Source organism: Podarcis pityusensis (assembly GCF_964106645.2).
Source record: "Podarcis pityusensis genome assembly, chromosome: 2".
Classification (NCBI taxonomy): Eukaryota; Metazoa; Chordata; class Lepidosauria; order Squamata; family Lacertidae; genus Podarcis; species Podarcis pityusensis.
The window spans coordinates 36455319-36480675 of NC_138029.1; the positions used below are offsets into that span (position 1 = coordinate 36455319).

The 25357-nt window shown below is 40.4% G+C and overlaps 1 protein-coding gene across 2 annotated transcripts in view; it reads right to left on the bottom strand.

Moving 5' to 3' along the window:
- The window catches only part of UBE2O (ubiquitin conjugating enzyme E2 O), a 64848-nt gene that overhangs the window by 21690 nt on the left and 17801 nt on the right, over window positions 1-25357 (bottom strand). For both annotated transcript variants that reach the window (XM_080993604.1, XM_080993603.1), the window contains exons 2-8: window positions 13496-13555; window positions 10691-10801; window positions 9277-9374; window positions 7700-7763; window positions 5507-5650; window positions 2644-2753; window positions 1980-2130 (exon numbers count right to left, since the gene is read on the bottom strand). In XM_080993604.1, coding sequence (XP_080849730.1) covers window positions 1980-2130; window positions 2644-2753; window positions 5507-5650; window positions 7700-7763; window positions 9277-9374; window positions 10691-10801; window positions 13496-13555 — 738 coding nt within the window. The remainder of the gene's footprint in view (window positions 1-1979; window positions 2131-2643; window positions 2754-5506; window positions 5651-7699; window positions 7764-9276; window positions 9375-10690; window positions 10802-13495; window positions 13556-25357) is intronic.

The following is a 25357-nucleotide window of genomic DNA, read 5'->3' on the forward strand; positions in this document are numbered from 1 at the left end:
TATAATAGATAAGACAAAGCTAGTTCAAAAAAAGAAGTTAACAAGCCTTTGGATTATAGTTCTCCCCCCCTGTCCCCGGTTTAATTTCCCCCTGACCACCAAACCACGTTATCCGCCTGGGATTCTTACAATCCATAAATCACCTATTTCCCCCAACTCCTTGCTGGTTTTTTCTTTTCTTTTTTTTTTTTCTTTTTTTCCCTTTCATAAACATTTTTAGAACACTTAACTTCAGATCTGTAATAAAACTCCCCCCATTGTTCTTTCCAGATTGTAGTCCAGTTTCCTCTTGTTCCGCTGCTGAAACGTTCTAATTTAGAAGCTTAGTAAGTCTGCAGGGATTATTATTATTCAGGAACAAAAACTTGCGTTCAGTCCCTTCCTTTCTTCAATAGAAAATTCTATTGTCTCCTTTAGCTGAACACCCTGTAGACAAAATATTGTTTCCGTTTCGCAGCTTTCCCAGAAGATAACCAGTCCTGTAAAATTCCAATGGTGTTTTTTTCACTTACGACCATCTTTGTAATGTCCCGAAACTCCTCTAGGGGGATTGTTATAACTTTGTCTTCTCTAGTCCAAAAGTCCGATTGTTATCCATATTTTCGCCATTTTGTATCCAAGTTTTAACAAATTGTAGCAAATTGTAACAAATTTAGCCAGCAAAGTTCTCATAATAAAATCCTCTCTACTTTCCGACTTTGACAGCTACTTTGACAGCTGTCAAAATCTCCGACTCTTTTCACCAGGCTCTCTCTTCAATCACCCCGGTTCCCAGGGGGGGGGGGTTACGTTTCTTCTCCCTCAGTTCATCCTCCAGCACAGTTCTTATAATTCCCCATCGTGAAATTCTTAGTTTTTATCAGCAATGCAAATCTTTTTGGACCTTGGTTGCCCCGTCCTTGTCTTGAAAGGTTTACAATAGGGGGGGGGACTGACTTCCTTTTTGGATCCCCCCCCGCTCGTGTCCAATTCAAAAAGAAATTCTTTTTTTCCTCCTTTTAAACCCAGTTTTACTCACGGGTTGTTGTCTAAAAGTCCGAATTTTCAATAGAAGAAGTCAGCGCTCTCCGCCGAATGGCATGCGGCTGCGCTCGGCAGGGATAGCAGAGGACTCAAAGCACCACGCTTCTCCCCGGCACCCGATCCTTAGCCTTTAAAAAGGCTCCTTCACGAGTCGGGAGGGCGCTAGCGGTGCCAGCCGAGTCTCCATGTCCACGACCCTCGTGGCCGTGGTTTTTAAGGGTCCCCGCATCGCCGGTGCGGTAGGACCCAGCCCCTGCCGAGCAGACTCCCTCCGGAGCTCGGAGGGAGTCCGCCATTCGGCGATGGCGCCAACCCGGAAGTCCCGGTTACAAATCACTTCTCAATCAGTTCTTATCTAATGAATGCAACAGTTGCCAAATGAAGGCAAACTCATCCCATAACAACTCTCTGTCTATAGACCATTCAGCTCAACAAGTTTACATTTTCTCTGATCATCAAGTATCATATCTTTTGTGCCACAGTGCTACTGGCAATTTGCTTTCTTAACTGTGGGATCACACAGTTTCACTGAGCCACTGCCTCCTTCCTGACATATATTTTAGGGAAACATGAACACCAGACATGGAATTATGGTTAAGGCTAAGCAGGTACTTCACTTAATTGGTATTCTTCTGGCACCTGAAGATGGTTAAGAATATTGGTTAAGCAGGGCACCAACTCAAGACCTAATTGCAATCAACACTGGTGCAAGTATTTCTCTTACGTGTGGGTAAGGGAAAATGTGCTCTCAATACAGAGGAGGCTGCAGAAGGAGTACAAGGGTGCATAGTTCCCGAAAGCTCACTACCATTATCTTAATCACATCAGCGGATTATCATCTTAACAAGACCGTCAAAACAGTCTAGAGAAATTCTGAATAAAAGAACTTTCCAAAGAAGTTTGATGTTCTGTGAAGCAGTTTGATATTATCAGCCAAATGATGCCAGCATACATACCTTTTTGGCAACAGATCCTTCTCCCAGAACACAGTTTCTCTCTGGGCACTCACATGTGATTTTTGCCGGCTCCACCTTCTCAGGAAACACATAGAGACACCTTTCTCCAAGTTGCCGCTCAGCATGGTCAAAGCACCCCAGGCGCTTTACCCTGTCAAAAACAAGGTGACCGTGATACCACCTTACTGCTGGCTGATACAGTTTCCCCCAAGGTCCTAGCACTGCCTGACACCTCTACAGGGGCTTTCATATACTTACAAGATGATAACTTTTTTTGGGGGGGGGAACTGTTTAGGAGACAATGACAGTACTTCCTCATTTTACATGGGTTTAGGCTTAATTCAACAGTGCAAAAGTATTTGTTAATGCAGGACAAAGGGGAATGTTCTCTTATATGAAGCATACTATGAAGTTTGAATGTGCAGGAGGAAAATAAGCAGATTGTTAAAGTCCTTTGCTCTGTTACAGCACACAAACAGCTGTACACATGCCATTTCAGATTATTAGATCATTCACCATCCCACCTCAAATGTTTGCACTAAATACTATAGCAATAACTTTGTTTTCATCCAAGTAAACTATTGCTTTTCTGGTAGCAGCCTTCTGGCAGAAAGTAATTTAATTGGGGAGTGCTTTTAGGGTATTAATATGAAGAACTCCTTACCTAGACAAGTTCTCTTGGGTGATTAAAGACGGTGGGGGACTTATACTATCTGTTCCTCCAGGACAGAAACTTTTAGTGATCCAAGTCACTTTCAACTCCACCACCTGCACCTAAGGAAAACAAGGCAGAGGAGAGAAGAGAATGGTTTTAGAAAATTTCACGAGATTAAATATCAAGCAGCATTTTGTTACTGAAGTTGTTAAGACATAATTTGGTATCTTTTGTCCAACTCACAGAATGCCTTTAGTTTGTCTAGGACTATTATCTTGGTTTTGGTGCTGCATAACCGTATCAGACCTAAGTAGCTATAGCATGAAGAAGCAGTTATTTGCTTTTTGGAAACAATTCAAACAAACCTGCTTTTTATCAACTGGAATCACTTACTGAGGATTGTTCCATTCATATACCAACATTGATACAATCTAAAATGAAGGCTATTTTCTTTTTTTATAATTTTTTTATTAATTTACAACAAAACAAAACATACATAAAATTTTTCACATCCAATTTTCACAAACTGTTTCTTTTCTGAACTTCCTTCAGCTTCTCCGTAAATCATCCATAGTCATTATTTTAAATGCGCATTTCGTAATTTATATTGTCATTATTTATACCCTTAATTTCCTTTCTCTTTAAACAATACTTCTTAGTTTTTCACAGTGCTTTTTTAAACCCCTCTAGCGTTATCTGTCCCTCACTTATACTTTCCAGATATTCCACAAATTTCCCCCAGTCCTCGATGAACTTTTGGTCTCTTGGGTATCTAATTTTCCCAGTCAATTTATCCAACTCAGCATAGTCTAACAGCTTCATTCTCCATTCTTCTACTGTCGGTATTTCCTGTTGTTTCCATTTCTGAGCCAGTAACACTCTTGCTGCAGTCACCGCATATTGGAAAAATTTACAGTCCTTTCTCTTTATCTCATTTCCTAGTATTCCTAACAGAAAGGCTTCCGGTTTCTTTGTAAATGTATCTTTTAGAATCTTCTTCAATTCATTATATATCCTTTCCCAGAGGCCTTTCACTTTCTTACATTCCCACCACATATGATAAAAAGAGCCTTCTTTATCTTTACATTTCCAACACTTATTACATGTCTTATACATTTTTGCTAATTTCACCGGTGTTATATACCATCTATAAAACATTTTCATAACATTCTCTTTTAACATCATACATGCTGTAAATTTTAGATTTTCTTTCCATAGTTTTTCCCAATCCTCAAATTGTATATTATATCCAACATCTCTGGCCCAGTGTATCATTACCGACTTAACTTCCTCATCTTTTAAATTCCATTCTAACAACAGCTTGTACATTTTGGATAGAATTTTGTAATCATTATTTATTATTTCAGTCTGAAATTTTGAATCTTTATCAGCATAACCACCATCTTTGATATCTTTCCTAAACATTTCATTTATTTGAAAATGATGCAACCAATCATATACATGTTCTTTAACTTGTTCATATGGTTTCATTTTCCATTTACCCCTTTCTTTAAATAGCAGTTGACAATATGTGATGCAATTGCCTCTCATATTAATTTTCTTTACACTCATGACTTCTAACGGAGATAACCAGTGTGGTACTTTAGGTTCTAATAGGTTTTTGTACCTATCCCATACTTCAATCAAAGGACCTCTGAAGATGTGGCTCTCAAAACCTTTATGGATTTTCTTTTTCTCATACCATAAATACGCGTGCCACCCAAATCTGTTATCAAACCCCTCTAAATCTAACAGTTCCTTGTTTTCTAGTTTTATCCAGTCTTTCAACCAGCAAAGGCAAGATGCCTCATAATATAATTTCAAGTCCGGCAGGGCAAAGCCTCCTCTTTCTTGCGCATCTGTTAATAACTTAAACTGAATTCTCGGCTTTTTGCCCTGCCAAATATATCTTGAAATTGCTCTTTGCCATTCTTTGAAAATCTTGTTTCCCTTAATTATATGAATAGTCTGGAATAAAAATAACATCTTTGGGAGCACGTTCATCTTAACTGTAGATATCCTACCCCAAAATGACAACTTCATTCTTCCCCACACCTCTAGGTCCTTTCTTATTCCATTCCACACTGGTTCATAATTGTTCTTGTATAAATCTATATTTTTGGGGGTTAGCCATATTCCTAAATATTTCACCTTTCTGACCACCTCTATCTCTGTTTGTTGTTGCATTACTTCAATTACACTTTAATCCATATTCTTCGCAATCATTTTCGTTTTCTTCTTATTTAATCTAAAACCTGCCACTCTTCCAAATTGTTCAATTTCTTCCAATACTTCTTTTGCTGTGTTCATTGGTTCTTCTATCGTTATTACCAAATCATCTGCAAATGCTTTAACTTTATATTCATTTTGGCCAATTGTTACTCCTTTTATTTTCCTATTTTGTCTTATTGAATTCAAAAGAACTTCTAACACCATTATAAATAATAATGGGGAAAGTGGACATCCTTGTCTTGTTCCTTTTGCTATCTTTATTTCTTCTGTGACTACATTATTTATAATCAATTTTGCTTTTTGTTCTGTATAAATTGCCTTTATTCCATTAAAGAATGAAATGAAGGCTATTTTCATCCTACAGATTTTTCATGGCTGGGCTTGAGTGGGGACTCAAATCAAAGAACCAATCAGGGAGTGGAAGTGAAAATGGGGTCATTTCTAGTTTAACCAAAGTACAAATGATAGATGAGGTCCTCACTCACAAGTTGTACATAATTTAAAAACAATTATTGATCCTAAACTTTTGTAGAATATTTTTTCATCGCGTTTGGTTCAAAGGACACAACACAGCTTGTTTTGCGGAAAACTCCAGGCAAGGCAGTGATCCCTTAACACAGTCAAGTTCACTGAGCCATACCTCTTCCACCACCACTCTGAACTTGCTCTTTGTGCTAAGAACAGGTTTCACTCCTGAAAGCCACTGCACATTCGAGAAGACTTTTGATGGGCCAATGAGAACTTGCCCGGGGTAAAAGCCATATGAATCATCAAAGAAGAGGCCCTGAAAAGAAGAAGCAATACAAGAAAGAAGTGCAAGTCAGAGCCAGGTATGATTAAGACCACATTTTGTCCCTGTGGAATGAGATTCCTGCATTCCGGTCCAATGCTAGTCACTAACAAAATTCTTAAGTGAACAGAACTTGTTCTAGGATTCCTTGGTCCTGAAGTGCTCTTTCTCTGCTACAGTCAACCACAACAGCAGTTTCTAAGGCAACTAGGGAAATCTTAGGTACAAAGAATAATGAATAGTGGAGGAAACATCGTAAGGTACTAGAAACAAACAGCTCCTAGTTTCATTTGAATTACTTCAGTACCAAGTAGCAGCATTTCAAAGTTGGAAAAGCTACCATGAAAATATGATTGAATTATCTTCAGTGGCTTCTGGAGTTCTTGCATTCAGCAGCTCTATTTCCCTAGTTATAAAGGTGGAAACAATTGTTCTTAACATAGGAAATTTCAAACAGGCAAGGTGGACATCTGAACAGTGTGAGAGCTGTATATTTTTTTGACACCCGTAATAACAACAATGTGATAATAATAATTTATTATTTATATGTGGTTCATCTGAGTGGGTTGCCCCAGCCACTCTGGGAGGCTTCCAACAAATTAAAAACATTAAGCACAGTAAAGCATCAAACATTAAAAACTTCCCTATACAGAGCTGCATTCAGATGTCTTCTAAAAGTCAGATAGTTGTTTATTTCCTTGACATTTGATGGGAGGCCGTTCCACTGGAGAGGGGGGTGCCACTACTGAGAAGTCCCTCCGCTTGTCTCCCTGTAACCTCACTTCTCGTAATGAGGGAACCGCCACAAGGCACTCAGAGCACTTACTGACATTTTCTACTGATATCCAATCCATCTTTGCAAATTGCTAAATTCTTTGCTATAACAGTTTCCTTTTGGGAAGGCGTTTCACAGTTCAGTAATCCTCAAATTAAATACAGACTTTGCTTTGGAGGCACTGTGACTTGGCTTCTACATTTTAGGCTGATTTGGAGGTTCTAGGTGTGGGCTTTTCCTTTTATACCTTTCCCTTCCCATATACGTCTCAAAAGTACTCAAACGTACCCATCTCCTGCAACTTTTCCCATTCTCCTTTCACACATGCTACAGTGGTTAGGGGGCTGGGCTGTGGAGGCTGTAGTCCTGAGGCCCACTGGTGGGTCCTGGTCCACCATTTGAGAGTAAGCTGATCTGTTGATTAATGATGTGTTCTGTGTTTGTGCTCTATATGGGGCTACAACTAATCCAGAATGTGGCTGCCAGAATGGTGACTTGGAGCGGCCACCGGGACCATATTGCAGTACACTGGTCCGGAAAGACCCACACTGAATTGTGCTTCGAAATGTACTTGGAGCCAAACTATTGGTGCTGACCTTTAAAGCCCTAAACGGCCTCTGCACTGTATACCTAAAGTAGTGTCTCCAACCCCATCGTTCAGCTCATACAATGAGATCCAGCACCAAGGGCCTTCTGGCGATTCCCTCACTGCGAGAAGTGAGGTTAAGGGAACCAGGCAAGAGGGCCTTCTCAGCAGTGGCACCCACCCCGTGGAATGCCATCCCATCAGATGTCAAAGAGATAAGTAACTATATAACCTTTAGAAGACATCTGAAGGAAGCTCTGTATCAGGAAGTTGTTTATGAATGATGTTTCATTGTATTTTTATATATTCTGTTGGAAGCTACCCAGAGTGGCTGGGGCAACCCAGTTAGATGGTCAGGGTATAAGTAAATAAGTAAGTAAATAAGTAGCAATAATAATGATGATTATGATGATGCTGGTGTACAGAAATTTTTGTTAAAAAATGAATAAATATTCTTATATGAAAACATGTACTTTCTCCCACATAAATAGAAGGCTGTCAATCACTGTGTGGGGGAGAGGCACTTTACTATTGTTGTGGTAGCAACAAAGCCTGCTCCTTACCTCCAAATTTCCAACACTGGATAATCCATCAGATAGATGTGAACCCCACAAGTGGGGCCCATATGATAAAAGGTATCTCTACAAACTGAGAACTATTCTAACAAAGAGGGGGAACTTACTGAGTCGCTGACATGTGGACAGACATCATAGAGCTTTGCTGCATCCTCTGTGCTCATAGAACACCTAAGGAAAAGCAATAATTGTTAAAAACACACACACAGATTTTGCAAGAGTCAGCACTACTTTCTTAATGGCAAATATGTGTTAGCATGCTCTTATATCTAGATTTAACAACACTAAGCCATGCAGTTGGAAAATATTGGATATCATTCCATTTTAAAAGTACTATTCAATGTGTTTAACCTGGAATAGATATGGGGATGCTTTGAGAAATGTTACAGGTCAGGGGCAAACTATCATATTCCTTATGACAATTTTGTAGGATTTGCACAGGCAGCCTATATTAGGGGTGAGGAAGCTGCAGTCTGCAAGGCCTAATTAGGCCCACCAGTCCCTTTTGCCCAAGCCTCACTTATCTGCCCTTTGCCTGATGTAATATATGACATCAGGTGTAGGACCAGTAAAACTGTAGCTGGATCAAAAGGGGGCTCGGCTGATTGGTGGCACCTGCAAAGTCCTGTGTCACATACTTTGACACCCCCCATTATCAGCTGATTGTCTGTGCTTGAAGAAAGCCCTGCATGGCCAAAGCTTCAACAATCAACTGGAATTGGCTGTGAAAGGGAGGTCCCCCCCCCCTTTTTGGAATCTCCTTAGTGCTGTCGAGGGAACTGCAGGAAGCAGCTTAGATTCAAAGTGATTCCTCCAATGCTTTGAATGCAAACTGCTTTCTCTGGGGAAAAAAATCAGTTTAAAAACTGAGCTTTTTTTCTTTCTAGAGAAGGCAGTTTGTCTTCAAACCAATGGAGGAAGCATTTTGAAGGTGAACTGCCTTCTCCACAGAAGGCAAGATGATCCATTTTTAGGAACATTTTGCCCCCCTGCAGAGACTCCAAAGGGGCTCCCTGTCACCAACGATCAGCTGATAGACAGTCACAGCAACCTGCTTTGAGCTTTGTCTGGTGTCAATCACCTGTTGCCACTGTGACATCAGATGATTCACTGGTGGGGGGTTCTGCCTAGCTGTCGAAGTTGGGCTACACATGTGAAGAAGGGGGAGATACTGATCAGGTTCACTGACCAAATCAAGGTCTGGCCTATATCTTACCGGGTCAAATTCAAGGTGCTAAGATTAAAGGCTTTATGTGTTAAAGATGTGGGACCTGGGTATTTGTTGCAGCATCTCTCCTCATACCAAACTACCTGAGTCCAGAGACCCAGTCTCTTTGGGGGGGGGGGGGGCTCAGATGCTTGCCTGCATAGCTGAGCGCACAAGCATAGGAAGATCTTTAGCAATATAACTGCCTGGCCCTGTGAGTGTTTACGCAGACGTTCTATGAAGTTTAATGGGACTTGTCCCATGAAGTCAAGGTGCACAGGATGATAGCTGAAATCTGCCACCCTTCCCCAACCTGGCGCCCCCTCCAGTTGTTTTGGATGACAACTCCCATCAGCTCAAGCCAGTATAGCTGAAGAGAGTTGAAATAATAATTAAAAAAACATATGGGAAGGCTGTCTTACATTTACTCAACCAAGAAATTAAAGGCATGCTTTGTAACAGAAGCAACAGACATACCTGGCACCATTAGAGAGCTTCAGGATGATTTGGTTCTTTAAATCATACACTTTTCCAAGCCACCAATCATAGGCAATGCAGTCACCGTACATGAAAGGCTGAGGGGTAGAAGAAAGTTATGATGCCTGCTTCCTTGGTTCATATAGTCACAACTAGAGAACGTTGTTCAGCTCATGGAATAAAATAAACTGAAGTTCAGGATTAGGGTACATCCGGCATATAAAAGAATTTAACACTTGTACATTTCCCAGATTACTGAAATAGGTTTTTCCGCCACCCCACCATACTACAAGATTGGGGAGATGGAAAAGTGTGTTACTGACAAATTTCATGGGAAAGATGAACAGTAACATATCAAGTATACTGGGTAAACTCCAGGGTAATCTCGCAATCACAGTTAAGTGATTGAGGAAGCGCAACTGCCCTTCTTTCTTACAATCAATTTGGAGTTGCATCTCTCTGCCTTGTTAAGAATACCAGCAGAAATATTTATCTTCGTTTTGGAAGGTTTCGGACTATAGCCAAAACCATTTTGTAGACCCATTCCCTGCCCCCTTTGACAAAAACAGTAAAAAATGAAATAAAGGTAGGAAATATCTAGAATGAACAAACGAACTCAGAAGTTACAGGCAGCCAGTTCCTGTACATTTTTTATGTACATACTTTGTTTCTTTAAAGATTTTACTAACACCATGTTTTAACTGTACTGCAGCTCAGGATCACGCTGTTGCCGTGGGACTGCCTTGATCAAGTGATCATCCTAGCTAATCACGATGCAGAAGCTTCTCACTCCATTTGTTATAGTCTAAGCCTTTGCTCAGTCTGACAGAAGCTAGCAACATATTCAGAAAAGAACTAGTGTGGCCGTAATGCAAGTATTGCATTATTTACTTCAAATATTTACTTCAATATTAAAAGTTCCAGGGCAGCAGTTTACAGAGATTAACAATTAAAAACAATTAGAAAATATGACAGCAGATAAGGAACTCCTTAAAATTAAGTCAGAGTAGAGAACTAAGCCAGTTACAAACTGGGATTAGTTTTTAAGGGCTTTTACTTTGTCTTTATAGTATCAGACAAATTAGGTTTGCTTGGCCCCAGGAAAGGCATCCCAGAGTCAGGATACTACAACCAAAAAGGTCATAATCCATATAAGAGAACCCAGGGAAGTGCCTTACAACTAACATCTTAATGTGCAGACAAGTTTATGTGGTAGTAAGCAGTCCTTCAGGTCTCTGAATTGCATCTCATGTAGGGCTTAGAAGCATTACTCTCTTCAGAGAAGACTCTAGTCTTGTTAAAAGAAACCACTCACATCAGGGGATGTAACATCATCCCTGCCTGTTCCTGATTAAATCTGTTAAGTTGTTAGCTTTCCTGTTGTGTGAGGATAAGTAGTATTAAACACACTCACCCAGATATTCTGAAGATCTTTGCTGTTGACCGGATAAAGGATACAGTTGGTCCCCACCAGTTTTACGGCACACTCTATATTCACATCAATTACTGTTCCACACTGGCTGTCCTGGAAAGGTGAACGAAAGGTTTTTCAACTGCAGGACACACAAGTTGTGCAGAAACAGACAGCCCTGAAAGTTTCACCTGCTATTTCTCAGTAGAACATGAATTCAAGACCCAAGAAAAAAAGCAAAAAAGAGTCCCTTTTATGCCTTCTTTCTTGAGAGAATTATTGAGTCCGCATTCTTTGCCTGCTTGACCTCCTGCCAACATTCTTTGGAACCCAGTTTATATAGGTTCCTTTCCCTGCAAGTTGGGGACCCCTGTACATCATTAGAAAGTTTGCTTGCTAATCTAGATGGTAACTGCCTAATAAGTAAGCTCTCAGGCCAAGACTGGTCTCTTCATTTTACCCACAAGCCGAATGAAAGTAATGTGGTAATTTCTGTAGAAAGTCTGCATTCTCTCAACCTCACTATATTGCAATATGGGGATAAGACTAATGTAACAATATTCAGGTATCGTGCTCTTTCAAACACTTGAAATATGCTACAGAAATGTCAGATATTTTGCCCGCTATCTGCAGAACAAATATCAGAGCAAAGTATTAATTAATAAATAAGCCTTGTTTATTGTGTCGCTTTGAGCCTGTAAAGAAAAGCTCAATTGTGCTTTGGCTTGCTGAGGAAGAGGATATGGACCCAGATGCATCATTAACTCATAACTCAACTAATTCTTAGTCAACTGGCAGCTGCTGTAATAACCTATTTTTATTTATTAATGAGCATAGTCCATTACAAAATGCAGCTGATGGCTGGGTTCTGTAGCTGTTCCCAAACATCAGGGTCTATTAATGGAAACACACATAGACACACACATTTCGGAGGGATAGTGCTTTATAATATATGAATTAGCTCACTAACCATATGATGATGCTTTTCTCCCTTCCTCCACCTACTGCTGAAACACATTTTAAAAATTGCTCTCGTTGCTAAATAGGTGTCTTTGTTCATCCAGAAGGAGGACTCCAAAGGGGAAGAGTAAAACCTTTATGAACTAGTGTGGCCCAGAAAGTCTTTGGACATTACATGCACGTGGGGTGGGGTGTGGAATGCTCTGAGTTTCTGGGAAATGAGTAGACTCCCAATGCTGGGCTTTTAACTTGTACAGTGGTACCTCTGGATGCGAACGGGATGCATTCCGGAGCCCCATTCGCATCCTGAAGCGAACGCAACCTGCTTCTCCGGGTCGCGATTCGCTGCTTCCACGCATGCGTGTGACGTTATTTTGAGCTTCTGCACATGCGCGAGCAGCGAAACCCGGAAGTAACATGCTCCGTTACTTCCGGGTCGCCGCGGAGCGTAACCTGAAAAAGCTCAACCTGAAGCACATTTAACCAGAGGTATGACTGTAATACAAGTCAACTGACATATTAACCTGCATTAACTTGTAATACAAGTCAGGACCGTGATTCAGAGAAGTACAAGCTATTTTGTTATATGTATGCCACTCTTCTCCTTCTCCCATTCTTCAAGTGTCTTGCTCTCTCCTTTTAAAAATGACTAAGGCCAGCTCATGGTCTGAGGTGGCAAGGTACATTTGGATGATGCTACCAACATAATGCTTTGTATTTTGTTTCTTAAAAAGGTAATATACTTGTCGTTCCCTGTATAGAATATCTTGCAGCCGCTGAGAACACAATCAATACACACAAAAGTGCTAACTGCAACATAACCATGAATTGGGGGGCTTTAAATCAGTTGGGGTTCAGAAATTCTCATGATCACCAAAAGCAGTTGAATGAAACATCAAAAAGGGTTCCAGGAAGAGCGTTTCCAATGTTAGCTACTACACGTCACTTGTTTTTGGCAAGTACAGGCATTCCCAAGCATCCTAGCACATGTATTGTTCTCTTCTTCATCTGAACACTGTGTTGCATGTCTTTAAAAAAATTATGATGGAAGGCAAGAATATTTAACTTCATACGTCTGAACTGGAGTGACAAAATAAGGCTGAGAGTGTTGAATCCCTCTTCAACAGTTCACAAAGAATCTCCACCATGAGAATAACAAATACTGGTTAGTGTTTGGTACCCTCATTGTTCATGCAAGGCAACTGAATGTGAAACTGAACTGTGCAAATTAGCTGCAAGGTGTATTGTGTCCCTTGGTGTCACCCCTAATTGCCCTCACCCAATCCAGATGCATTTTCAATATTGAGTTTGATATTGAGTTAAGAATCCATCAAACCCCCGATTCAGGATTTCACGCTTACATCTTGCCATGGAAAAGAGAACAAGAGTGTTTACTAAATCCTGAATAAGGCTACTGATCGGACACAAACTGAAAGAGTACCATTAAATCTACCTTTTCATTTTATAGCTACATTTGTTCCAGGACTCTGAGTAATGGTGCAAACTGCTCTCTGCAGAAATCAACATCTGAGCCACAGCGTCATTTGGAAAGGCTTACAGCGATGCACCTCCAATGCTGACACTGCTATTCTGGCCAAAAGGTTCAACGCACAAGATGAATATTAATATGGATGGCTTTGGCTGCAGCTTTTGCTGTAATGTGTTAAGACACTGCATTTGATTCTATAGAATGCCATGCCTGAAACACAGCAAATGAATTTTACAATACAGTCCGATCACATTCAAAGCCAAGTATTTCCTATGTTGCAGATTCAGACTATGCAAAATTTACTACTGAAACACTAGGCTTTGGTTTCTCGTGTCTATACACAAAACAGCAGCACTTACCCGTGAGCCCATGTGCCTGACAACATCCCGAGGTACCACTGACCGGTCTTCAAGCTTCAGCTGAAGGGGAGGTGGTGAGGAAAAGACAAAAGAGAGAAAATATAATTAAGATGGATCCTCACCATACCTTCATATGTACAGCCTGATTTCGAATCAAGTGGATTACCAGGTTGGTCTTTTTTAAATTTTTACACATATAATATGTGTGTGTACACACACATTTTGTACCAATATAAGCTGTAGCTGCACAATGAAGTAATTATCTGTACATTCATACAATGCTGCTGGTGTTCATAATTCCACTTTAGTGATGGACATGGCAACAAGACAAGACTATATGGAGTTTTATTTTGTTATTCCATCATTTAATTTTGTTTACTTGTATCCCACCTTTCTTCCAAGAAGCTCAGACTTGCATAAATAGGTTCACTTCTCCCATTCAGGTATTAGTATTGTTAGCATCAAAAATGGAACTTCGGTCTGCTCTTTGTATCTGGGATGAGTATCACTACATAGCATTTACTACTAGAAATGTAGTAGAAATCTTGCTCTCTATCAGATTCCTTAGAAAGAAACTACATGGGCCATTCTGATTAGCAGAGAGAAATATTTTTTACCTCTGCCCAGAGCAGAGACATTTCAAAGCACAGAGGAATGTGGATCACACAACAAGAAGTAATTTACAGTGCTAGTTTGGAGCATGTGGGTTAAGAGGAAGATTCTAGGACTCCTGCATATAAAATGGTGTGCATGCTTGCTTGATCAGATGTACCTCTATCTTCAGATTGTTTTTGGAGCAAAGCCATTTCCACAACATATTGTGCCAAATCAATAATAATAATAATGATGATGGTGGTGGTGGTGGTGGTGATGCCAAGGCACTACAGACATGCATGCACAAAAAAGTAAGAGATAGGTGTTTTATTCAAAATATGCAGTGCAATTCAAATATTATCAATCTGTCAAATGAACAAGCAGATCAAAGCAAAGGGTACTTGATGGCCAAGTCATTCTGTCTAAGAAAAGGCTATCAGTTGTGATGGCAATAAATAGCATTTTCAAACCACTCATCCTCCCACTGAGCTGGAACTCACTGACAATCAACACTACGATACAGCATCTGCATTATGAACACCTGCGGAAATGTGAAATAGCAGCTCTACAGATAAATGCTCACCTCACTAAACTTGATCATGCCCGCCACACAACCCTTTCTTTACAACAGACTCATGCTTCTGCCCTAGTCAGCACATTCGGTTGCCTCCCTTCCAACACCGTCTTATGTATCCTCCTTTTCAGCTCACTAAAAATCTATAGCTAGAAGGGCTCCATTCTCACCTTGGCAGCGCAATGCTTGTCTGCAATATTTTCTTAGTTTGTCTAACAACCATAACAACAACAACAACAGCAGGGTATTATTTAGCATGAGGGAAACACAAGCTCTCATTGCATTCAACAGCATTCTCAAGTCTTCTTGGCAGTTTAGAGATAATCAGCTGCCTGGTTTTGAGAAACACATAGGTGTCACTGCAAGCTTTATGCATCTCGGAAAGCACCAGAATTAACTGTATACTGCAAAGCTATGCTGATAGTGAATCTCTAGCTGTGCAGTCAGCAGAATAATGAGGTTCACCAGCAGCACAGCAGATAATTGGATTGGGTCCTCTCAGCCTCTACCCAAGTCTCCCTAAAAATCTATGTCTTTAATGAAATGGTGGGGTGAAAATAAAGGGGTCATTTAGGCCTCCTTGAGATATTGAAGAGACCTTGCCCCATTAAGCTTATCCACTCCATTTCAGCCAGCAGGAAAATCTGGAGCAGGATCTCCAATACAGATTGGAGAGTATGGGATAGAACTGTCCAAGTTACAATCTATTTATAACTTTAAAAGCAATAACCATAACCTTGAATTGTGCCCACATATAAATAGTTTGTAGATGAAGATCACAAAGAAGCAGAGTAATATATTTCAGTTAGCCAAGGATCTGAACCTGTGTCTCCAGGTCCAATGCTCCTATAACTACAAAACACTGTCTCATGGGATAGATCTTTTTGTGAGGTTTCCTTAATGTACCATCATGTACACTTGCACAACATACCAAGCAAAGATATCCACAAGATTGGACTCAGTTCAACGTGCACAGCATTGCACCCTGAGGTTGTGCTGGTCTGCTAAATATTTCAAGGCAGCAATAGTTATTTGGTTAGATGATGAAATCAAAATCACACTTGACTCTTAGGCATGCAAGAAATAATCTAAGTTTCACTAAGTCTTCACATCAAGAATTGAAGATGACACTTCCATGAAATCCAGTTGCATTGTGTGTACCCAAGACCTGCATTTAATTTCCCTGATAAACAGAAGAGCCACTCCCGTCGCTCACAATGCAGAAGGAGTGTGTGAAAGCTACCGGGACAATGCAGCACAATTGCATCACTGCCGGAAAACTCGGCTGCAATTTCTATTCACTGAAACAGTTTTAACTCCCTCTCCTTTGCAGCAATGCATGAGCTGTGGTGGAGGGACGGGGTTAGGAAGAGACATTTTCGAAGATATGCATAAGCCAAGCTGAGCTGTACACAGCACACCTGCAGCACTGAATACCTCAGCAGCCACATTGCTCTGCATTCTAGAGATGCAATTCTCCACAAGGAAACTGGCTGAGGATAGATGAGAACGTTTTGCAATCAAAATGGCTCGCACGCCTTTGTGCAGGAAAGCTGCATTTACTTTCAGTGTCAAGACAAGAGTCAAGTACAATATAAATAATGAAATATCAGAGAATGGAACAATATAGGGACTGAAAGCTGTAAAAACTGCTTATTGTACAATTCCGATTCCAGGCAAAATTCCCAGGACTCCCAAACAAAACTGAATTGCCTGAGGTGAGATATAGCTGAAATTTCATGTTTCTAGTGCTTTTTCCATTTTTAGTACTTTTTTGGCGAGACCACAGGAGCAGCCATCTGCAATAGCTTCAGATCAAGATGCCAGCTCTATATCCATATACCAATATCTTCCTTTAAAATCACCATCATTCTCTCTCTCTCTCTCTCTCTCTCTCTCTCACACACACACACACACACACCGTTTCTAGCCCACTTAAAGCTGTCAAGGCATATTGTTCTATGCTTAAAGATTACACACATAACAAAACTGGTTCAAGAGGCCTCTGTGCTGGGAGATTATTTTTAATTCCTGGAAGGGCTACAAATACTGTATGTTGTTCTGTAGAAGATGTGCTAGTGGAAATAAGAGAAGTAAAAACTCTTGGAAAAGTAAACAGATGGAAATTCATATAGGAAATAGTCCCCCCCCCATATTTACAGAACTATATGGCAACCTCTAGCCTTGCTTTCCTACTACAGTCAAAAGTGTCTGTAGAAATATGATATGGGCCAGAATTCAGCATCACCATCTCAGCATTTTTCTTTAAATCAAGTTTCTAGTCCTTATGGTTATCTAGCCTACCTTAAAAGTTCATTGGTAACACAGCAGGTGAGGTCACAGGGCAAGATTATCAGTTCCACACTTCTTTTCCCTCTTTCCTGGATTGCAAAACTATTTTAAAATATTTTGCAAATATTTTAAAAACACTTAAATCTATATGTATGTGTAAAGGAATGGGGCTTTACTGCCCTGAACTGCCTGTGTATTATATAGAATGCATATTTTTGCTTGTTTATACTATGGGAATATATGTTTTGCTTCCATGCAAGTGGGATTATAGGGGTAACTTGGAGTCCTAGCAAGTTCCCCCACACCTTTTAACATCAAGACAAAGGTATCCACCACTGCTGATGCACAGAACTGCACATCTCTTGCTCCTGCCTATAGACATTAGGGAGACTCCTTCGTTGCACTTGTTCAGTTGCCTGCCAAAAACCTGAGTTATATGTTTGTTGATTTTAATGTAGCTGTTTTATGTATACCACTCAGAGATTTAAAAAAATATTTTTAAAACAAGTTATAATTAAATTTTATTTTAAGAAATTATAAGTAATAGTTTGAAGTCAAAATGATGCTGCAAATTTTATTTACCAAGGTACCAAACCCATCCCTGCCTTGCACATCTGAATTATATTGCTCCCGCCTGTCCATGGATGCAGTCTGAGAAACTAATCAATAGCCACTCTATAAAATGCATTTTGATCTAGATGATAGGCCAGTTACCACTGAGGGGAAAGCCCTTTGCTTCTTACAAATCAGTAATGTGCTGGGAAATTTCTCCTCAATTAGGAAACAAGGTGGAGCTATGTGGTTTCACTCTGCAATCCAGATTTCTGTGACTGGAAGATCCAAAATGCACCACATTTCAGATTGGCTATTCTTTACCATTAGGTCACTGATGTGCCATAGACTGTGTAATTAACATAAAAGGTTATTCTGGAATCTGTCAGACCTAACATCCTGTAAAAGTCTAGTGCAACTTTGACTGGGTTCCAAATACAATTCACCAGCATCTCTACCTCTAATGTTGATGACAGAAGTAGTATTAAGACAGTGTCCCTTCTGAATGACATAGTACTTAATAGTAGAGAAATCTGATTTACGAAGCATCTGTCAACTACAAATATTATACGATTCTGTACCAAAACAGTAAAGATTACTCATATAAAGGCAAGGAAAAAAGCAGTCCTGGCAATCTGAGCCATATCCATGTAATTTTCTTTGGTATTATATTTGTACTCTCCTATTAGGTCCTGGAATAAACGGAAAGCTAATTTATGAGCATTAGACACTCTACAACACCATATGGCCTAAGAATAGTGTGTGAGAAATGGTTACGATGGAAGTTTTACTTGTTTATTTACAACAATTACATGCTGCCCCCAAAAAGTGCTCTTTGGATAACTTACAGTTATCAATCTTTTTTTTTAAAAAAAGGAGGGGTGGGAGACCAACAATGAAACATTAACACAAGGTTAACTCAATTCTGAAAAGATTAGTAAGTTAGAAGAGATCTTTAAAAACCTTAAGATGCCTGGAAGTGGGTGGAGACCTTTATCTGGTGCTGAAATTAGGAGGAACTAGGTGAGCCTCCCTGGGAAGACTATTCCATAGCCATAGCACCATCACTGAAATAGCTTTCCACATAGTGGGCACCTATCATGCTTCACTTTGCAGTGCCATTTTGAGATCATCATCTGACACCATTCTCTAAGACTGGATAAGGGAAAATGGGAGGAGATGACTTTTCCAGTACCCTAGTCCCAAGCTGTTATGGACTTTCAAAGTCGAAACCAACACTTTGAACTGGCCTTAGAAATGGTCTGGAAGCCAGCACAAATGATGAAGCACTGACATAATACGTTCAGTTGTCCAGTGCAGGTTAACCATCAAGCTGCCTCTTCCCAGGCTGACTGGTTCTGGACTGTTTCAAAGGAAACTCCATGTAACACACTGCGGTGATCCAAACAGGCAGGTAACGGAAGGCAGGCAGGGCTGCAATTCGCTTATCAGCCTAAGCTATTAAAATGCATTCCAAGCCACAGAGGCCTCTTGATCCCCCGCTTATCAAAGCTGGATCAATGAACAGCGCACCTGATCATTTTAAGAGGAGTGCCACCACCTCCAGAACAGGATGACCACCACTCAACTAAGCAGTACCTCTATTTTGTCTGGAATGGGGCTCATAGATAATTGGCCATCATCTGCTGAGAAGTTCAAGAAAACAATCTCTCTCAGAGCACAGAATGATTGGGACCCAAAAGTCTCTTTGAGCTTCATACGCTATTATTTTGCTTTTTTAGTAAATTTTCCCAGCATTGTATTGTACTGGATAGCAGCACCAGATTTCCTTTTCTATCTTGAGAAAAATGTCTTTACCACTCTCACATCACCACAATGCCTCCTTCTACAGCAGAGAATAGGGTCAGAGAATAGCCACGTATTTTAACTAAAATTCCTAAGCATACACGCTCATATACAACCACCTCCACTAGTCCAATAATTTAAATATTCTTCTAAAGCATCTGCCAGGAAGTATTATTTGACTACTGCATTTATGTTAATGAATTCTTCAGATTCATTCAAAGCAAAGCACATTCCCTCTTCGAAGCAATGCCACCCCCTTCTCCCTTGTCATTTGCCAATGCATATTCATTTCTCATTACCCAAGAGCTATGCACGTTTGAGCTGCAGACAGACATATATGCTATGTCAGGTTTATCCTGTTAGGTACTTAATGGTGTCACACTTCACTGACTCCCCCCCCCCCCACTTCCAGTTACTCTTGAAGGGTGGAAATGCACAAGAGAAAAGAGGCAGCAACACAGAACAGAGAATGCTTACAGTGCTAAGCTCCTAAACATCATTTATAGCAATGTGAAAGCCTGGGAATAAACCAGAAAAATGGGGGAGTCCCCTCATTTTTGTGTCCCTCCCAATTTGTTTCAGAAAAATTATGGCTGCCTCTTCTGCTTGCTATTGCATGCTCTTAAAGGCTAGAAGAAACCACAAATGAGACTACTCTGGCTACCAATCCTGGCTTTGAAGAACTAATGCAGGCACCTGAGGCATCTTTGCATCAAGTGGTGAAAAGTGGAATAAGGCACCCTTCCCCAACCTGGTGCTCCCCCATATGTTTTGGACTACAACCCCCATTCTCCCCAGCCAGTGGGGATGCTCACAGAAGATGCTTCCACTGGTTCAATGCCACTAGGAAACCAATTGCATATCTACCATTGCTTTTAAATATATTATGCAAAAAATAAAATGAAATGAAAGTATATTTTTCTCAACTGTCAGTCATCATAGGTATGGCATAAATTGTGGTGATGAAAACATACGAAAACCCAAAGCCTTTAAAAAAAGAAAAAAGAAAAAAAGAAAAAAGAAAACCTTTCCTTATACAGTGGAATCTTGATTTTCGAATGTAATCCATTCTGGAATACCGTTTGACTTCCAAAACATTCAAAAACCAAAAACTGAAAGCAGAAGCCTCAATACAATAGGAAACTCAAAACAGAAGCCGCATGGCACGTTTGGCTTCCAAAATTGTTCGAAAACCGAAGCAGTTACTTCTGGGTTTTTGGTGTTTGAAAGCCGAAACATTCAACTTCCGAGGCGCTCAAAAATCGAGGTTCCACTGTACTTAGGCTAAGAAATATTGTATATTGACAAACGCACAAAATTTCTGTTTTCTATTGAAGGTAAGACTATCCAAGTGTTTTAAGCCGTTGAAACAATGTCTTCATGTAAATCTAATTTAGTAGACTGGATCACTGAGGTGGTGAATTTTCATAGCCAGCATGACTATTAGGAAATAACTGCCTCCTGTTTTAAAGTGCAGCATGTAGCCTACTGTGGGCAATTGTAACAGTGCTTTCCTTACTCTGCAGGCAGTGCATCTACCCAACTGACTCTTAAGTATCAGGTTGCTAGTGGGGTGCACTACACTGTGCAAAGCTTCACATACTTAAACAACAGGACCGTGAGAAAGTCAATCAGAAAGTACAGCAGACACTTCAGCAGCACTGCATACTTTCTCCTTTCTGTATGCTACCCTTTGTTGTCAAAGCCCGGGGAAAAAAAGGGTGGAAAACTTAAGAGGAATCTTATGAGATGCTTACTTTTTTAAAGTGGAGCGAATTTATGTTCACTGAATTACAGATTTGGTAGCCAAACAATGAGCTTGCTAATTTTCCAACCCCACACTACAGCTCCTTTCCTTCCTCATTCAGGTGTATTCATTTCAACTATAGCAAATTATGGTCTGTTTGCCCAAACTGAGGGGAATTGGCATATGAGGGGAAAGGGTGAACATGAACAGGCAGAAAGCTTTGACCATATAGTTAAACCATGGTTTCTGCATGACACCTGAATCAGTCTACTCCTGGCCTGTCCAACCGGTCGATCGTGATATACTGGTCGATTGCAGGATGCCCCTGGTTGATCGTGGTATCCTGACCCCCCTCCCAAAAAAAGGGGGGAGCAGCTCTGGTCAATCTAATGGGTAGATCACTGCCAGTTTTTTTTTTTTTTAATAGTGGGAGTAGATCGCAGTTTCTTGGAAGTTGGACGTGCCTGGTCTACTCTAACATGTTCATAACTGCAATAGATTCAACACACACATGCTATCAGGAGATCAATCAAACCATATACTTTATCACCTGAGGATAAGAGAGCAACAATAGCTTACTATTTGAATAGCTTTTCTATCATTCAAACATGTAATTATCTCTAATGTATTAATACCTCCATGTCAAAGGACAGCCATCTCCTGCTCTCAGCTTTTTTTGCCAAACCAAATATATCTCCCATCTTGAGGTTTTAGAGCTGTGTGTGTTTAAAGTGCTTTTGTTGCAGCTTTTCCGTTACCTTCCTTGAACAGGAAAGATAAATTGCATGTTTTATTCCAGGTCAGTCCCACCAACGCCTTAATATTTACTTAGCACCTATTATTAGAAGGCCTTACTTGCTACAAACCTGCGTACTTTGTAGCTGCATCATTTTTTTGTCATTTGGTCATTGTGCAATCCCCTAGGTCGCCTCCCATCCCTCCCTGGGCAATTCTGCTGCTAGCTGATGAGCCCACAGGAGACGGCAGAAGTGCTTATTACTAGTCCCCAACTACATGACCTTACACTCTGCACTATCAAATTTCATCCAATTTCTGTTTCTCTATTCTGAGGTCATGCATTACTTTCCTAATCCTTATTTGTATTGACTATGCCTATTGATTGCCAGCCATCAGCAAAATTTGGCAAACAGTTATCATAACTCTTAAGACATTAGAAACAATGAAACTGCATTTAGGCTAGACTGTTGCAATTGTTTCACTTTTAAAAACTTGAGTTTAGTCAATCAGATCTACTTTGCTTCCTTTTTTGTACTGTTTCAAACTCAGGCTCATAAAACAAATCTTTTTTTATTATCAATTAGTTTCATTTAAATACAAAAGCAATGTCTATTCTGCTTTATCTGTCCCCAATAACTTTTGAAAGTTACAAAATGTAAGTATGTAACAAAACTAAGCTTCTCTTGTTCTTAGCTTTTCATAAATATAAAGAATTTAATGAGATCTATCAATGTGACTGAAATATACATTTTTAAAACCCATAATTTTAATCTCTTTGCACATTTCAAGTCAAGTTCAAAACACACAATATTAACATCACCCAGGCCTCAATCACAGGGCCAAACTGGAGAAGAGGTTAGCAGATTCAAGGCTTCCCTTATTTTTAGAAGATAAACTTAGCTAGGAAAACTGGATGAGAGAAAGAGAGGGGGGTTAATCTTTCCCCTTGAACTGTTTCCTTAGTTTTAACCTCCCATGGTGTGGAGGGTACATGCATATTTTCTTGCTGTGGAGCAAAGAATTGCTGCTGAGAAAGCGATTTTAAAAGTGGGAAATGGCACGGGCATAAAGGGTTAAACCCTGTTCCCTCAGGAATGCAGCCTTGATTTGATCTCCTTGGCTGCATTCTTTCTTTCGAGTTGACTCACTCTACCAACATTTCCCCTAGTTTGGCTCTCACTGAGATGGGAAAGTCATGCCAATTCAACAGGGAACATCGGAAGAGCCACTGGCCCATCTAGACCAGCATCCTGTTCTTGTGGAGGCCAACCAGATGCCTGTGGGAAACCTGCAAGCACTCGCCCCTCCTGTGGTTTCCAGTAACTGGTATTCAGAAGCACAACTGCTTCCAACAGTGGAGGTAGAGCACAGCCATTGTGGTTGGTAGCCATTGATAGCCTCCTCCTTCATTAATCTGTCTAATCCTCTTCTAAAGCCATCTAGGTTCGTGGCCACCAAAGTACCTTTCTGTTCCTGAATTCAGCTTCATTGCATCTCCATGAGTTCTGGCATTATGTCAGGGGGAATCCTTTCTCTCTGTCATACATAATTTTATAAACTTCTATGGTTGCCTCTTATTCACCTTTTCGCCAAGCTAAAAAGTCCCAAACATTGCAACCTTTCATCACAGGGAAGACGCTCCAACCCCTTGATCATTTTGGTTGCCCTTTTCTGAACTTTTCTCAACTCTACAATATCCTTTTTGAGGTGAATTGACCAGAACAGTATTCCAAATGTGGTTGCACCACAGATTTGTGTAATATCACTGTGATATTGGCAATTTTATTTTCAATTCCCTAGCATGGAATTTGCGTTTTTCACAGCCGCCACACACTAAGTCAACATCTTCAGTAAGCTATCTCCTATGACCCCAAGGTCTCAATTCCTGGTCCATCACCACCAGTTCACATCCCATATGTGTATATGTGAAATAAAGATATTTTGCCCCGACATGCACCATTTTACATTATCTACTATGACCCAAAGGTGTCGTTCCTGGTTCATCACTTCACTTCTCCTTCATGCTCCACCACTGGGCAAAGAGCTAGAGCCTGGCTTGCTCCTCGTGAGAGGGTTAGCACACAGTTAACTTAGAGGGGAGGCAATCTTCGAGCAACTATAAATTAGTACAAGCTTCGCCTCTCCACATTTCTTTTGTTTGTCTGAAGGATCTGCCAACTAACGGGCAGCAACCCTGTGTCAGAAAAGGTAGCCAGGATTCACAATTGCAAAGGATCACTTTAAGAATGGTTATAGACAAGACTAGTTTCTTCTTTGTAGTTTGTGCAATCCCACAAAGCCTCTTTGGAGGGAGGGCAGGAAAAGCATGCCAGGAACACACTGAACAGGATGGGCTGCAGCTCAGGGGTAGAACATATGCAGGCCAAAGGGCCCCGGTTCAGTCTTGGAAAAATTCATGTCCATAGTCCTAGGGAGTAGCTGCTGAAACAACACTAAACTACAGTGGTACTTCGGGTTAAGAACTTAAATCGTTCTGGAGGTCCCTTCTTAACCTGAAACTGTTCTTAACCTGAGGCACTTTAGCTAATGGAGCCTCCCGCTGCTGCCGCACGATTTCTGTTCTCATCCTGAAGCAAAGTTCTTAACCCGAGGTACTATTTCTGGGTTAGTGGAGCCTGTAACCGGAAGTGTCTGTAACCCGAGGTACCACTGTACATGGACCAATGAGCTGATTTAGTCTAAGGTATCTTCTCGGATCAGGCTTACACTTTGCCTCCAAACACCACTTTCTAGGCATTAGTGTTTTGCATGTGTGCTCATTTCTTGAAGACAGCAGCAGCAGCAACAACATATTGGAAGGCATCCTTAGATTTCTAGGAAACAAGTTACACTTGTATGGCAAACCCAGCCACCTGTGTAGACTTTAAATGAAGTGTCTGGAACTTGCCTAATCAAGCTACTTTAATATTCCACTTCCAATTCTACTGTAAATTCTACCGTAATCATGCATTCACAGAAACACTAGCTTAAAAAGTGAGGTCTAAAATAACAACAGGAAACTGTTCTCCAAAGGCTTTCCCAGGACAATGAAATGACAGAGGTACAGAGAACTTTTCCCTTGTGCCAACACTTGGTTCAGACATGGTACAAACCACTTTATAAGAAAATTCATTTGTACACTTACTATAGTAAGAGCAGTAGACAACAATCCAGTGCCCCAATATAATGCTAGAAACAATGGACAAAATTAATTGACAACTTTAAAAATGGGACAGAGAATTTAAGTATGGTACAAATGATGTAACACATCTTATCCCATTATAGATAGGAATTTCTAGATGCCCAGCCTAAGAAATCTTAGAAGAATGGGCTTCATGCTTTTCATGTTTGCATTCAGCTAAACACAATTCATTAATGTAAAAACAGCAAGACTAATCCATATCCTTTTGCATGAAGTGGGAAAGCTTTAGAAATCATTTTTCCAGCAAGGTCTTCCTCACCTGGCTTCTAAAGAGATCAGGTAGCACAGTGAAGGAAGGCACCACCAGGAGAAAGTGCCTCACATCGTTACACCAAAATAATACTTTTCTTATCAACA